Source organism: Pteropus medius, unplaced genomic scaffold, assembly GCF_902729225.1.
Source record: "Pteropus medius unplaced genomic scaffold, Ma_sr-lr_union100, whole genome shotgun sequence".
Classification (NCBI taxonomy): Eukaryota; Metazoa; Chordata; class Mammalia; order Chiroptera; family Pteropodidae; genus Pteropus; species Pteropus medius.
This window is the reverse complement of record NW_024349224.1, coordinates 3,661,649-3,676,108: the sequence shown is the minus strand read 5'-3', so window position 1 is coordinate 3,676,108 and position 14,460 is coordinate 3,661,649. Positions and strand designations below refer to the sequence as shown.

General features: G+C 60.1%; 1 protein-coding gene across 2 annotated transcripts in view; it reads right to left on the bottom strand.

The window, feature by feature from the left end:
- Positions 1-14,460, bottom strand: part of NKD1 (NKD inhibitor of Wnt signaling pathway 1) — a 71,672-nt gene that overhangs the window by 14,528 nt on the left and 42,684 nt on the right. For both annotated transcript variants that reach the window (XM_039880835.1, XM_039880836.1), the window contains one exon: positions 5,744-5,810. In XM_039880835.1, the coding sequence (XP_039736769.1) occupies positions 5,744-5,810 (67 nt within the window). The remainder of the gene's footprint in view (positions 1-5,743; positions 5,811-14,460) is intronic.

Sequence of the window (14,460 nt, the reverse complement as noted above, 5' to 3'; positions counted from 1 at the left end):
TCTCTCTCTCTCATGCCCCCTTCCACCCTCCTTCCCAGCCCCACGGTGGTCACCTTAGGCCAGCGCCATCGACTCCCGATGGCGTTACCGCAGTCACCTCCTATTTTCATTGCTTCCTTCCTCCCTCTGCAAGACCATCCTTCCCAGAAGCCACAATCAGCTTGTTCGAATGAAGGTCAGAACCTGGCGTTCAGCTAACTAGGACTTTCCAAGGGGTTCTCTTGAACAGCAGCACGAGCCCCGAGCACACGGCCTCGCCCCTGCCGGCTGCCCTGCCCTCGTCCCCATTGTCCTCGCTCCACACGGGGTCCCTTCCTCTCCTTCCCTCAACCCCAGTTCCTTCACCTCGGGGCTCTGCTCGCTCCTCCCGGATGTTCTCCCTCCGCATCCGCCCGTGGCTGGCTCCTTCCTGGAATCTTCATCTCAGCTAAAATGTCACCTCCCCACAGAGGCCTGGTCACCCTCAACCCTTCACAGGGCTTCACCTGCTCACAGAGCACCACTGCCGGGCACTTGCATGCTCGCTGCCCGGTGTGTGTATTCACCACCTGCCTCTCGACGTGGACAGTCTGATGGCAGGGCCCACCTGCCTTGCTTATAGCTGAGGACCCCGGGCCCACGAGGGCCCCCACCTGCAGCAGGTGCTCAGCCAGCACTTGCTGAATGAGGAGCTAGAGGCCTGAGTTCTGATCTAGGTCTGCTATGTGGCCCTAGACAGGTCACGTCCCCTCTCTGGGCCTCTGCTCTCTCTCTCTCTCCCTCATGCCCACTTCCACCCTCCTTCCCAGCCCCACGGTGGTCCCCAAGGAGCTTCTCAGCTCTGTGAACTGCTGACCTCTCACGCCTGGGAGGACCAGCTTGGGCCCTGAGTGGCATCCGCGGGACCAGCCTGTGTGGCCTGAGGCAGGGGTCACCAGACTTCAGTGACTTCACAGTGTCCATTTCATCCTTCTAGTGAGTATTTATTGAGCATTTACAGCCTGCCAGACCCTGTGCCACACAGAGAGTGGAAGGGGCCATTCGGAAATTCCGATAGGATTAAAGAAGCTTTGAAAATAGGCCTTTGATCTGGACTAGCAAATGCTTATAAACACGCTGGCCGACTCCATCAAGGAAGACGGACCCATGAAACAAGTACCGTGACAGGTCACATACGCAGGGCACTTAGCCAGCACCAGCGCTGTTCTCTGGGCCCACGTGAACGACCCCACTGTCTCCAAGGGAACCTGAGGAAGGAAGGCTGTGACTGCCCCCAGCGAGCAAACTGAAGCACAGAGAAGTTAAGCGGCTCGCTCGAGGTCACACAGTGAGTCGTGGTGCAGCCTGGCTGGAACCGGGGTCTGACCTGCAGAGTCCCAGAAGGGCAGAATAAAAGCCGGGGGAGAAGACACCTCTTGTGGACTCTGGTGGCAGAGGCAGAATTCGGGGCCCGTGCACATCGGGACAGGCCCTGGGTCTCAGTCCCAGGACCACTGCCCCGTTCGGCGGGACCAGCCGCTCCAGGCACGTCCACCCTAGGTTCCAGGGAAGCGGATGCCCCGCGGGTCCTGCCAGGCCAAACGCAGGCGGGGACCAGGCAGGACAGCGCAGCTGGGCCCACGGGGAGGGCGCCCTTCCGAGCAGGGCGAGCGGGCTGGATGGGCTCTGAGAGCCAGCCTCCTGTGGAAGACGCCAGGTGGGTGGCATCTGCCAGCCTCCACCCCCAGGCAAAGAGGTCGGAGGACAAGGAATCGGCACCTGGGCATGGATGCCGAGGGTCAGTGGGCGGAGGCCAGAGGGCGAGGCAGGGGCCGGGGCGGCACTGGGTGGGAGGGGGAGAGGAGACCCGGAGAGAAGGGGCCATTCGCAGGCCTTTCCCTTCGACGGGCACAGAGCAAGAGCTGCAGCCTGTGGGGGTCGGGAGGACACCCCGAGACCCAGCACTTCCTGGGGGCCACTCAGGGTGACACGGACCTGCCATTCAGGCCTGGCACCAATTTTCACCACAAACCACTGTCTGCTACCACCTGTCATCCAGCCCCACTGGGGAGGCTGAGAAGCCAGGTGGGTGCTGGACGGAAGTGTGGGGTTGACGGTCCCCTGTCCTTGCAGGGTCAGCAGAGCGGGGGGCGGGGGGGGTTCCATTCCCCTTCTCTCCACTAAAGCCACAGGTCCCGCCCCTGCCACGCCCCGCCAGCTCTGAGCCTGGGACTTTTGATGGTTACTTTGTTCTCTCCACAGTTCAAAAGGACCTCGGCAGCCCTCAGCCCTCGCACCAAGCCCAGCCTTAATCTCCCATCCCTAGTGCTCCCAGCTGGCCAGTTAAGGCGGTTAAGACTCTGGATTAGGGCCGGCTTTACATAACAACGCAGGAGCTAAAGCCATCCTCTCCTGGGATGGCTAAAAGACTTCTTTTTATCTTCACTCCTCAGATGGCCTTTTTTCCCTCCCTTAAACAGCCTTCCCGCCCGCCAAGAGGCAATGAACTTGGCCAACAGGAAGACAAAGGAGAGATTCAGGATTCGGCCCAGCCCCACAGAGGGACATCTGCAGCCCCACTCCGGGCGAGGTGGCTGCCTCTCCGTGGCCAGGACTGGGCAGCACCTGCTCTCCCCAGGCCTGGCCGAGTGGTGGCCCACCGCCCACAGCCGTGCTCCGCAACCTGGGGCGGGCAGCCAGGGAGCCACAGACGGTCCCCGGGCCCAGCCTCCCCACTGGGCACGCAAGCCGGGGCAGCCCGCTGCCGTCGCTTCCCGCGTTCCCTCGTCAATTCTGCCTTCAGTCTCTCGTTTCACGAGGAACACGCGACTACGTGCTCGTGGAAGTCAGGGCATTCCAGTTACACTGAGCCCTCCTGGACCCCTCTCCAACTTCGGTCTGCTCCCCCGTGTATAGGCGGAGCTGCTGTTTTTGTCCGTCGAGGCCCCCAGCTCCACAGTAACACGCGTGTACGGTGCATACACACGTACGACGAAACGGTGCCGTCTGGGCCTTCGCTCACGTGACAGACGACACGGTCGAGAGCGTAACGCGTCCTTCCGCAACCCGGTGCAACTTTTACATTCTGTGCTTCTGCACAAGCTTTTGTTTGCAGAGAAAGGGCTGGAATGCTTGACCGCCGACAGCCTAGTCCAACCCCCAGTTGGGAAACTGAGGCGGGCGGGTGGCTCCCAACTCCCCCCCTCGTCGGTGGTGGCACAGGTGTGCCTGGACACCATCAGGGACAGGCAGGAGGCCCGAAGCCCGACACGCAGCCGGTGGGCCACAGGGCCAGACTGAGCGCCACCACCCTCATACCCTTTGCCCCTGAGCTGGGACCGTCGGGCACCTCGTATGTACCCCCCACCCATTAACTGAAGTTTGTAAGTGCCACCCCCACAGTGGTTCACCCACCTACGAGGTGCCCACATCCTCTCAGCACCCACCGAGTCCTACTCTACGTCCCCACCCGTCATTATAGAGGGCAAGGGGGTCCAGAGAGGGAGAGACCTGGCCAAGGGCCATAGCAAGTCACTGCCGGAGCTGGGGGGGACCCAGGGCGGGCTCCTAGGCCAGTGCTCTTTCTGCTTCATGGAGACAGGGCTCATTCTCTGCATGCGGACACTCAACAAGGTGGCTCTCCCTTTCAGAGAGAGGTAGACCCCGCGGGCAGGGTCGTGTCTGAAATCAGTTACGTGACTTCAGACCGAGCTTCAACGGACAGAGAAGGGCCTCGTTTCGGGCAGTGACCCGGGATTCAAAAAATGATGGACAGAGAGAAAGACAGATGGAGAGAGAGAAGGATGATAACTGGAGGATGGTCAAATGGCTTAAAGGATGAGCGATGGATGAAGAGGAGGTGGGCAGGGGAGGGGTTACGGGTGGCTAAGTGGTAGACAAGAGCTGGCTGGCTGACGGATGGGTAACAGAAGCGTAGGCAGGTGAATGAATGGGCAGTGCACAGGGATGGGTGGGTGATGGGTGCAGCGACAGCTGGCTGGCTGGATGAGTGCCAGGTGGGTGGGTCGTGGCTTAGTGGATGGGTAGGTGATGAGTGAGTGACAGGTGGATGAATGGGAGATGAGAGGCCGGGTGAGTGGCTGGATGGATAGTGAATGTCCGATGGATGGAATACATGGACGGATGGATGAGCAAGACAATGAACTTGCTAATAAGTTACCATGTGAATGAACAAACAGATAGATAAACGGAATGAGCGCTGAACCCCAGGAAATCAATGTCCGAAGTCACCTCAGTTCCCAGGGTCGACAGCCTACATACCTTCACCTGACTCCTCAGACCTTCTCTAAGCACCTAGTCCTGACATTTTTCCACGGAGCCAAGGATGACAGCCGAGGCTTGGGGGAGTCCCTGTTGCAGCCACCAGATCTGCAGGCAAACACTCAAGGGAGACACCCACAGTCTGTCCATGAAAGTCCTCCCCTTTGAGTGAGGCCTGTTTGCAAGCGAACAAAGTTTGATAGCTAGTCCCCAGCCTGACTCCAAGTCCTGGGCAACTGAGTGGCTCTTAAAACAGTGTTTCTCAAAGTGCAACGTGCAGACAAGTCACTTGGGGGCCTATTAAAACACAGCCTGGACTCGGCGGGCCTGGCGTGGAGGCTGAGAGTCTACATTTATAACGGCTTTCGAGCCAGATGTGGCCACAGTCCTCAAGTGGGGCTAAGGCTCCCCTGGAGAAACTCTTGGCACTGTCTGCTCTCCCTTCAAGCCCCCACGGGACCCCAAGGACTAGATCCCTCCCAGAGACCCTTGGGCCCCCCGCTCTCCTGCCAGCTGCCTGCCCCTGCCCTCAACAGAGAGGGCCTCAGTGTCCCAAGTCCAGCATTTCTCCCCTCTGCGTCCAGTAGAAGATGGAAGCACCATCCCCTTGAGCAAACACTTTCAGGCGCCACCCGTTCCTTGCACCACCTTGAGGAGTCATGCAGGGAGAAGGCCCTCATTCCCGGTCTGCAAATGTGGAAACGAAGGCTCGGGAAGGGTCACGTGGCCTCCCCAAGGTCAAGTCAGCACGCCAGTGGCAGCTGCCCCCCCACCTAGTGTCCCGATTCGTTCTACGACTTTGAGGTTCCCCTCGAGAAAGAAGTATGAAAGCTACAGAGAGGGGTGTGCGTGTGCGTGAGCGTGAGCATGTGGGCATGTGTGCATGTGTCACGTGTATGTGAGCATGTGGGCATGTGTGTCACATGTGTGTGCGATACGTGGGCACGCGGTGCATGTGTTGCATGTGGCAGCATATGTGTGAGCATGTGGGCATGTGTGCACATGTCGCATGTGTGTGTGCACGTGAGCATGTGGGCACGTGTGCATGTGTTGCGTGTGTGTGCATGTGCTGCATGTGTGCGTGTACATGTGCATGCACACACTTGTGCTCCAGGTGAGCGACACGAATGGAGAGTTTGGGGAGCATAATGCCTCCTCCAGGCAGTGTTTTCCACCTGCCTGACACTGGGGAGCCTGCGAGTAGCCGCGATGATCCCCTCCCAACAGAGAAGCTGAGGGGCAACGACCTGTCCAAGGTCCCACAGCTGACACAGAGTGGGGCCAGCATGGGCACCCAAGCGGTCTGGCTCCACCCAGGACTTGAACCCATGAAGCCACACTTCACAGTTGCTCCTCACCGCACCCCTCACCCTCACCAAGAGGCAGGGTCCGATCCCCTGCCTGGTGTGCGAATTTTCTGCAGGGTACTCGGGACGTGCGGTAGACCAGACAGCCCCATCCCCACTTCAGTGGCCCCTGGGAGAAGCACAATGGATTCCAGTACCTTCCAGCTGAAAGTCTTCCTGTTCCTCCTCGCTGAGCGTTTCTCTGAAAACTTCGCCCACGAGCTCCTAGAGGAAGACAAACAGGGTTATTACAGAAGTACTGGGCTCAGGGAGGAATCTGGCACCCCACAGACATGTGCCTGGCTGCTCGCAAGGGAGCAGGGCCCCCGTCCTGACTCTCCCGATGGGAATTTAGGTCAGCTGAGGTACATCCTGCCACAGTGGAATAGCTCATCTCCACACTGCTTTCCAGGAAGTAAGTTTTCTCAGTCTACAGCCCACTGTGACGCACCACACCAGACCGCACTTCCACCTTCCATGCCCGAAAAAGACAAACACAAGCTCAGGAAACAACTCTCCTCATGTGCCGTGCTGAGCCACCTCGATGGGGTCGGGCCCGGCGAGCCTCCCCTGTCACCCCAACAAGAGATCTCAACTTGGGTCCTTCCCCCAGCACAGGGTCTCAGGCGGGCCATCTCGATGGGTTTATAAAGAGGGCCTGGCATGGTCCACCACCCCGCCGCCCGCCCCCCGAACACAAACCCGAGCTCCTCCGCACAGGAGTTAGGAACTCACACGCTCTGGCTTCAGGCATGCCTGCCACGCCTCCCCACACACACGCCGTCCGATCAATGATCCCTACATGCTCCTTGCCTGTCCCCACACGTGACTCATAGATGTCTGGCCTCTCCTCCCATACGGCAGAGCTGGTCCCAGTTGGCCAGGGGAGTGTGGTTGGTCGGTTCATGGGCTGGGATATTTCTGGGATGTCGACAAAGGTCTCATCCACCTGACCCCACCCAGCAGGATGGCTCCAGGGAAGAGGCCAGACTAGCGCTTGTCGTATCGTGTGCTGTGTTTCCTGGTATTCTGCCAAGAAGCATTCTGTGATCAAAAAGGATGGTTTTTTTGTTCTTGTTTTGTTTTTTTATGCTTACATCAGACAAAATAAACTTTATTTATTTTTTTAATTGAAGAAAAGATTAAAAAAATTTTTTAGGGTCCCTTACTGCAGGACTTGCTATGGGAACGGACGCTGCAGATACCCAAATAATGTAGCAGCTTACACTGCATTCCTCAGAGCTATTTAGAGCAGCGTTTTATCTCTCACAAGCATGCCATGGGGTTCGTGTTCCGAGGAACCCACTTTGGGAATCGCTCCTCACTGGCGGGGAGGTTTGAGGGATACCACCTTCTCTCTCTCGATGCCCACAGTTACACTATGGCCGTGCTTCTCAAACCACAAAATGACGAGTGATTAAAAAAAAAAAAAGCTGTCACTCACTTCTCTTTACTGAAAAAAAGCGAAAAGGAGAAGAAAAAGCACCTTGAAAATTTATATTCGAAAAAATCCTGTACCTCAGATGCTTAAAAGAAAAAACAGTGGTCATCTTGATTAGCAAAAAAAAAGTAAGCTTTAAATTTAAAAAATGCTTTGTACAGCTGACCTTGCCAACTGGACACAGCTGGGGTAAGTGTCCTGCTCTGCTGTTTTGCTTTTCAGAGAAACGGGTAGCGTCCGGCGGGCTCAGGCGGGTCCTGGCCGTGCTCTTTTTTCCTTTGCGTTGCTCGGGGGCCTTGCGCCCTCCTCCTCACAGGGCGTTCACAGGTGGTCATTCAGACACCTGGAGTCCCGTTGACTTCAAAACCGGGCTCCGTTCTCTCTCCAGTCGGGGTGGCTTCTCTCTCCTCCGCCGCCAGTTATCACAATCACGGAACATTTCCTGGGCTTGTAAACTGGCAGTTTGTGTTAACAGAGCCGGAGCTGACAGGGGAGCTGCGGGACGGTGACAGCAAAGGAAAGCGCCCAGGTGGCATCGCGAGATGGCTGGGACGCCCCGGCAGCCAATTAAAGCCAGCCTTTCATGCCCGAGAAGACGGCTGCCGCCTCCGCCGAAAGCCTGGCGGGCAGCCCTTCCTCACAGGAGCAGGTGACCGTCTTCAAGAGAGCCACAGACCTCTGCGTTCCGAGGTCCTGGGGGCCCGGCGCTGACCTCGGCCGCTGCCCCGACCACTGCCGGCAAGTCTGGCAGGATCCGCCACACAAAGGCTTCAGAGCACTCGTCTTAGTCTTTCCACCGGCACACGTGGAGGAGTTTAAAGACCCCAGACGTCGCCACCGACAAAGCAGCCCTCTGGGACCCTGTAACGAAGCCTCAGCGCGGTAAACACGCCCACGGCCATCACTGGGATGCTGGCTTTAACGCTCTCTGAGAAGAGCTGTCAGCCGGGAGGACCGAGCTCTCTGACACATGAAAGGGGTGGCACCTGCTCACTGATGCAGGGTCCTGGCACGTTCTGGGGTCAGTCTCTTCCCGCTACACCATGCCCTGCTCTGCGTAGCACTTCGAGCCCTCTGCAGCACCACGGCCTGCCGACACAGCGTGCGGGGCAGACGCCTGACTCCCGTGAAAACCCATTTCCTCCCCAGGGCCAGACGGGCCGGGGCCTGTGGTCCCCACGCCTTGACGTGCTAGGTCCCCTTGCCCTTGGACCCAGGGCCAGCCATGGCATTCTCAGACCCTCAGTCTGCCTGTCTGTAAAATGGGCACGCCGATAAACCCCCACAATGTGACGGCTGACGCGGTGCGCTGCTCACGTGCCAGGCACCGTGCTGGGCACTTCCTATGCATTAAGTCCCTTACTCGTCGCGATAGCCCAGCTCTTTCCACCTCTCGAGGAATGGATGCTTGTAAAAATGCCCTGCCAATTGCAAAGTGAGACGTATAATTGTTCCTAGTTTTTTTCTTCAAAGGAGGGGATCCCCAACCCTCAAGGACCATACGAGACAGGAAAATAATGCTAATGACAGCCACTCACGTCGCCTACCCCACGCTCACGGTGTCTGAGGCCCTGACCGACGGGCCTCACACAGGACCCTCTGGAGAAAGGGCTCCCACTAGCTCTGTCCCCAAACGAGGAGGGGGCTCCGAGAGGCCAGTGACAGGCTCCAGGTCACCAGCCAGTGAAGGGCGGGGCCAGCATCTTTGATGCCCTACCTGAGCTTGTACGGTAGAATCGGGGCTCCTGCGGGCACAGGGACAGAGGTGGCCAAGGTGGCACTCGCCAGGGACCAAAGGTCACACTTAAAGAAGTGCCAGAAAAGCAGCCGAGTGGGGCAGAGGCCAAGTACGCCCATCAGGTCTCCAAGGCCTCCACGGCCCTTACCCACTAGGTTTGGGCCTTGGCCGAGCCCTGGCTGGGAGCCCTGTCTGCAAGGTGCCTCGACCACCACGAGCCCCACCGGCAGCCTCGCTGCCCAGGGCGCAGGCGTGGAACTCGGGCGGGTCAGGCCGCGGTTCAGACCTCAGCTCTGCCTCACACGGGCTATGTCACCCGGGTGAGGGAGCTTTATCTCCAAGGTACACACGCACACACTCACGCACACACGCGCGCACACACGCACGCACACACACACGCACACGGAGGACAGCAGTCACGACATCCTCGGGTGGCTGTGAGGATCAGGTGAGCCACTGAGTATAAAGTGCTTGGCTGTGCCTGACACCATGACTGGGACTCCAGACATCGGGGGCTGCTGTCACTGCTGCTGTTATTGTCGGGGGCCATCAGAGCACGGCTGGGAGAAGCCGAAAGGCTCGCCAGGCCCAAGATGCTCCCCCAGGCACCTAGAAACATGGCCCCGTCCTGCCTGGCTCTGTGCATGGTCCTCGTGAGGTAGCACCATTACTACCCCAACTCTACGGATGAGAAAGCTGAGGCTCAGAGGGTAAGGACCGGCCCAAGGTCGCACAGCCAGTCAGAGTCAGACCCAGGACTGCAGGCCGACCTCCTGGCTGCAGAGCCCACATCCTTCGCCCTGCCCCGTAAGAAGCCCGGTGTGTGGCCTGATTCACAGTGACCTCACTGGACCGCTTCCTCCATCTACTCAGCCACCCCTCTGTCCCCGGTCCCAGGCCTCCTCTCCTCTGGCCTCCGAGACAGGCCGCCTCAGCCTCTGCTCCAAGTTCAATCAAAGGCTGCCTGGGTCCCCAGCCCTCCTGCCCGCCCCTCCCAAGCCTGGTGCCAGGCTGCGCCCCGCCCTGTGGCTGAGCCTGGGGGCCCCACAGGCCACAGGGCCCGGACTTGCCCCTCCTGCGACCCAGCACAGCCCTTCCTCGCCCCGCACCAGGCCCCAGGAAGTGAGGCCAGCTCCTCCGGGCGCCGAGTGTGCAGCCAGCACCAGCCTGGAGCCCTGAATCGCAGGCACGATGCCTTATAAGGCCTCCGGGGACGGGAAACCACATCAAAGCAGGGCCTTGGGGAGCGGGCTGGGTTCGGTTGGGGTTTCTCCTCTTTGTCTCTGCAACTTAGTACCCCTGGGCTTCGTGTCCCCCGCCCGTCCCAGCCGTCCTCTGTCAATCTTCCTAAGAGCTAACAGATGTTGGTGCCACGGGTTTCCAAGGGAACTCCTGGTGCCCACAGCACACAGCCCACCTCACGGACTGCAGGAACGCCCAGGGCTGGGGCAGCCCGGGGAGGGGAGAGGCGGGAGGCAGGACCCGGCCGCCCGGCACCCCTTCTGTCCAAGCGTCCAAGCCGTCTGCCTGGAGCTGCCCCGGGAAACTCCTGGCCAGCTCTCTCCCCCAGCGCGCTGTGCAGGTGGCCGGGCCAGCCTCGCCGAGAGCCAGCGCCCGCGGTCGCGTGTGGGCACGCTCTACCCTGACCTGCCAGGCCTGGGAGTCAGGGCGCCCGCCCACCCGCTGGGCAGTGGGGGCCAGCAGACGCCTGACGTAACCCCTCCAGCCCCCTTTCATTTCACTCTTCTGTAAAATGGGGATTTAGGTGATCAAGCGGAGTTAGCGAGGAGTAGGTGGGCGTCTGAGGCACAGGTGGGGAGCACTGGGTCTGAGCTCTGTCCCCCTCCTGTGGCACCGTGCTTCTCATGCACTCAGAACCCCCCTCCCCAACACATACACACTCATCCTCGCAAAAGCCTACTGCCCAGCGACTTCCGGCCTCAGCGTCCACCCGGGACCACACTCACACGTGCGCACAGGGAGGCACGTCCGGGTTCAGGGCAGTTGACAGTCACTCAGAAATGTGCTGAATGCCCATCGGAGAAAACTGCCATGTCCATGCAGGGGACGTCATGCAGGGGACGTCATGCAGGGGTTCAGCGGAACCAGGCAGATCTGTAAACACTGCCACGCAGAGGCGCACCACGTGGATGATGCTACGTGTACGGCAAAGAGCACAGCAACTCGCACCTGCACTGTGAGATCACACGGTACCCACGGCCATCCCGGGGGAGGGGGCGGTGGGGAATAGAGGTGGATGGGAAATGGGTGTCGGAAACTTCAGCCTTATGGGAACTGTTTTTAAGACGAGGACATTCATGTGACGCTTGGGTCACATGAGAAAGCCTAGTTTAACAAAAGCCCGCACAATAACCCACTGAACGAGGACGTGAGGCTAGAGAAGAAAAAGCACACGGCTGGGTTAGAACCTTCCGCCCTGGCTCCTCGTCCCAGAACGGGGCGGCAGGCCGAGAGGCTGTCCACGGCCCCCTCAAGCACAGAGCGTCTGAGAGTCCAGCCCCACACCGAGCAGCGGGCAGACCCAGGAGTCACGCGAATGGGAGGAAAAGCAGCGCCACCCACTCTCCGGGCCTCGCGTCCCCATCTCCAACTGTAACCTCTGGACCTTAGTTCCTTCCGCCCCCCGGGCCTTCTCTGGCCTCCAGAGCCCACTCTGCCCAGAGCACAGCGGCCGACGGTGCCCAGAATACTGCCCCGACCACAGCCTATGACGAGCGCAAGCCCGTGCCACACAAGTGACCATCGGGAAAGGGACAGAGAGGGTCTTGGTGACACGTTACCCAATGGGGACCGTGGGCTCTGCCTGCCCAACACCTGTCCCTGGGCCGCAGCTAAGCTGATGGGGGTTGCCCCCAGGGGTCCTTCTCCTGGAGCTGGCAGGAAAGAAGTCTTCTCTGGTGCCCAGACTGTATCTAATCTAGGTGCTGGAGACAGCGGGCTCCAGGAGGGATCTCCCAGGGGGACAGAGACAGAGGCCAGCACCCAGGAGAGGCCGTTGGTTCAAGGCCTCAGGCCCAGTCATCTCTACAAGCAGAGGGCAGGGGCCTGAGTCTCTTTTGCTCCGGAACGGTGCCTGACGCACAAGTAAGCACGCACTAAATGTCTGTAGGATGAACCCCAAGGCCAGGTCTTCCCTCACCTGCCTTTCCTGGGGTTGGGACAGTGACATAAGCCACTAAATCGTCCTCATTGCTTACGGAAATCCAGGTTGGGCTTCCGTTAAGTGCAACCAAAAGCCCTGACTCCCACCACCCCCGGGACCAAGCCATCGTCCCCGTAAATCCGAGCCCAAGATTCCCAAGCTTGGAAGCCAGAGGGAGAAGGCTTCTGCCACCTGCTACGCTGTGGCCACCTTCACAAGTACCACCCAGCCCAGTGGCACGAGCTGAGAGGAGGAACGCGGCTCCGAGGGCCGCGGCCTGCAGCGCTGGCCTGTGTGTGTCTGCCCCACAAGGACCAGGCCTTCGAGACCCGGAGATGTGCGGCAGCAGTCGAAATCCTTCAGATTCTCCGTCCGTATCTGCTGGAGAGGTCAGCGCTGGGCCCCTAACCGCACATCCTGGCCTCTGCCCCACATCCCGGGGACCCCGGCCCCACTTGCCTTCTGGACTTGAGGGTCTGCTTATCAGAAGGTAGACGGAGGGCAGGGAGTGGGATGGCAAAGCTTCGCAGGTGGGTCTGGAGCCACCACGGTCCCCTCCTCCGAGCCTCGGGCCCTAGACCCTTCAGGGTGCAAAGGACCCCCAAAAATGGGTTTGGCACAGCGGCCAGCAAAGTCTCCTTCCTGGGCTGTCACCCCAGCGGGCTGTCCCCCCAGCAGGCTGTCACCCCAGCGGGCTGTCCCCCCAGCGGGCTATCACCCCAGCGGGCTGTCACCCCAGCAGGCTGTCGGCATCCACACGCTGTTGCCCCAGCTTGCCCCAGTACTGGCCCCTCCTGGGCTGCCATGAGCACTTAACACTTATTTACACTGGTGCTATCTCTCTCTCCCTTTCTTTAAATCCAGCCCTACCATGGGCAATAAAATCAGTGAAGTCACAGGTGTGATGTCTTAGTTGAGGCTTTAAAAAATATAACGCATATCAAACTAGCACAGAATCATGAAAATGCAAGACATCCACCACGTACCGCAAGGCCCCTCCCCCAGGAGAATGTGGACCACGTTTACTCCGAGGTTTAAAGAGCTCAAAGTTGAGGTCCCCTCCTCCCACCCCTGCCCTGAGCCATCAGGCCGGTTCCGACAGGTGGGACAGGGGTGTGGGGAGGAAGGGGAGACACCAGGCAGGGCAAGCACCTGGTGGGGATGAATGAAGTCACAGGCTCAGAGCCCACCGGGCGCCCCTCCACCCCACACTGGACCCCGGGCCCTACTCAAAGGCTGGCGTTTCTGGAATGTTGATTTCTGGGCACGGAGGAAAATGGCGAATGCCAACAGAAAACAGCAAAGTTGAGCATTACCCAGAATCCTCCCTAATCACCACCTTTGGGATTTCTGCGTTCTTATTAGATGGCCTGACGCAAGGCCGCCTGTCCGGGGCTGGGCGGGCCACGGGGCTTTGAGAGCTCGCGGTCGTCGGTGTGACTAGAATTTTCCTACTAGTGTTCAAAGGAGTCCGTACACTGGAAATGTACACTGGAAACGGGAGGAAGGGCCACTGGGGCCGGGGAGGGAGGGGCAACGGCGGGGGGCGGGAGGGGGGGTAGCAACTAAGGTCACGAATATAAGGAACCTGCGATAACAATAACCCGCATTTCTCGAGCGAGCGCCTGACGCGTGCCAAGTGCTCGGCTCAGTGGGTCAGGTGCGTCGCTCAACGCTCGCACCCCGTGAGCAGGCGCCGACGTCACCCCACTTTAGTCACGAGGAAACCGAGGCCTGGAGAAGCTGAGTGACTCGGGTGAGGGTCTGATGTGAAGCCCTGGCTCCCCCACGCTGCACCGTGTGGCCCCGTCCATGCCCCAGTCTCCTCCCCGAGCACGGGAAGGACAGCACCGCCTGGCGGGGAACAGGCGCCTGACGCAGAGCACTCGGCGCCCCGCCGGGCACCGCCAGCGTGCCGTGCCGTGAGCCTCTCTCTGGGGCCCACCTCTCCTTCCCGGCCCTCCCATCCCCTCCCCTTCCCCGGCGATACAGGACGGCCAGTCCCAGCCCCGGCCGGGTGGCGGTGCCTTCACCACTTCACCACCGTGCACGGCCTCAGGTGGCGTCCCCAGCCGCTGCCTGCCCTCAGCCCTGCTCAGGGCCTCTGCCTTCCTGCCTGGCCACTGGTCCCCATGCCACCACCTGCCACGCGTCTAGCCTGTCACCACGCCACCAACCGGCCACGCCGCACAGCCGAGTGTCCATAACAGGAGCGGCCAAAGGGCTGTGGTGTGCCTCTGACCACCCGGCAGCTGGGGCCGCCTCTGCCAGCAGCTCCTGGCCTGGGGACAGGCCCTGGGTCTGCTGCCAGGGTCCAGTGCGTGTGCCCTGCCGAGCAGGGTGGCCGTGAGCCAGGCTGCTTGTGACAGACAGCACTGTCATCGGTCCACCAGAGAAGAGCAGCCCCACAGACCACGGCCACCTCGTTGTGGGTGAAGGGTGTGCGTGCCCCTTCCCGGGGCAGAGGCAGGTGGCCTGGAGCCCCCAGGAGGCCTCTGGAGCGCGAGGTGGGGCTTCTCGAGTCTCCTAACTC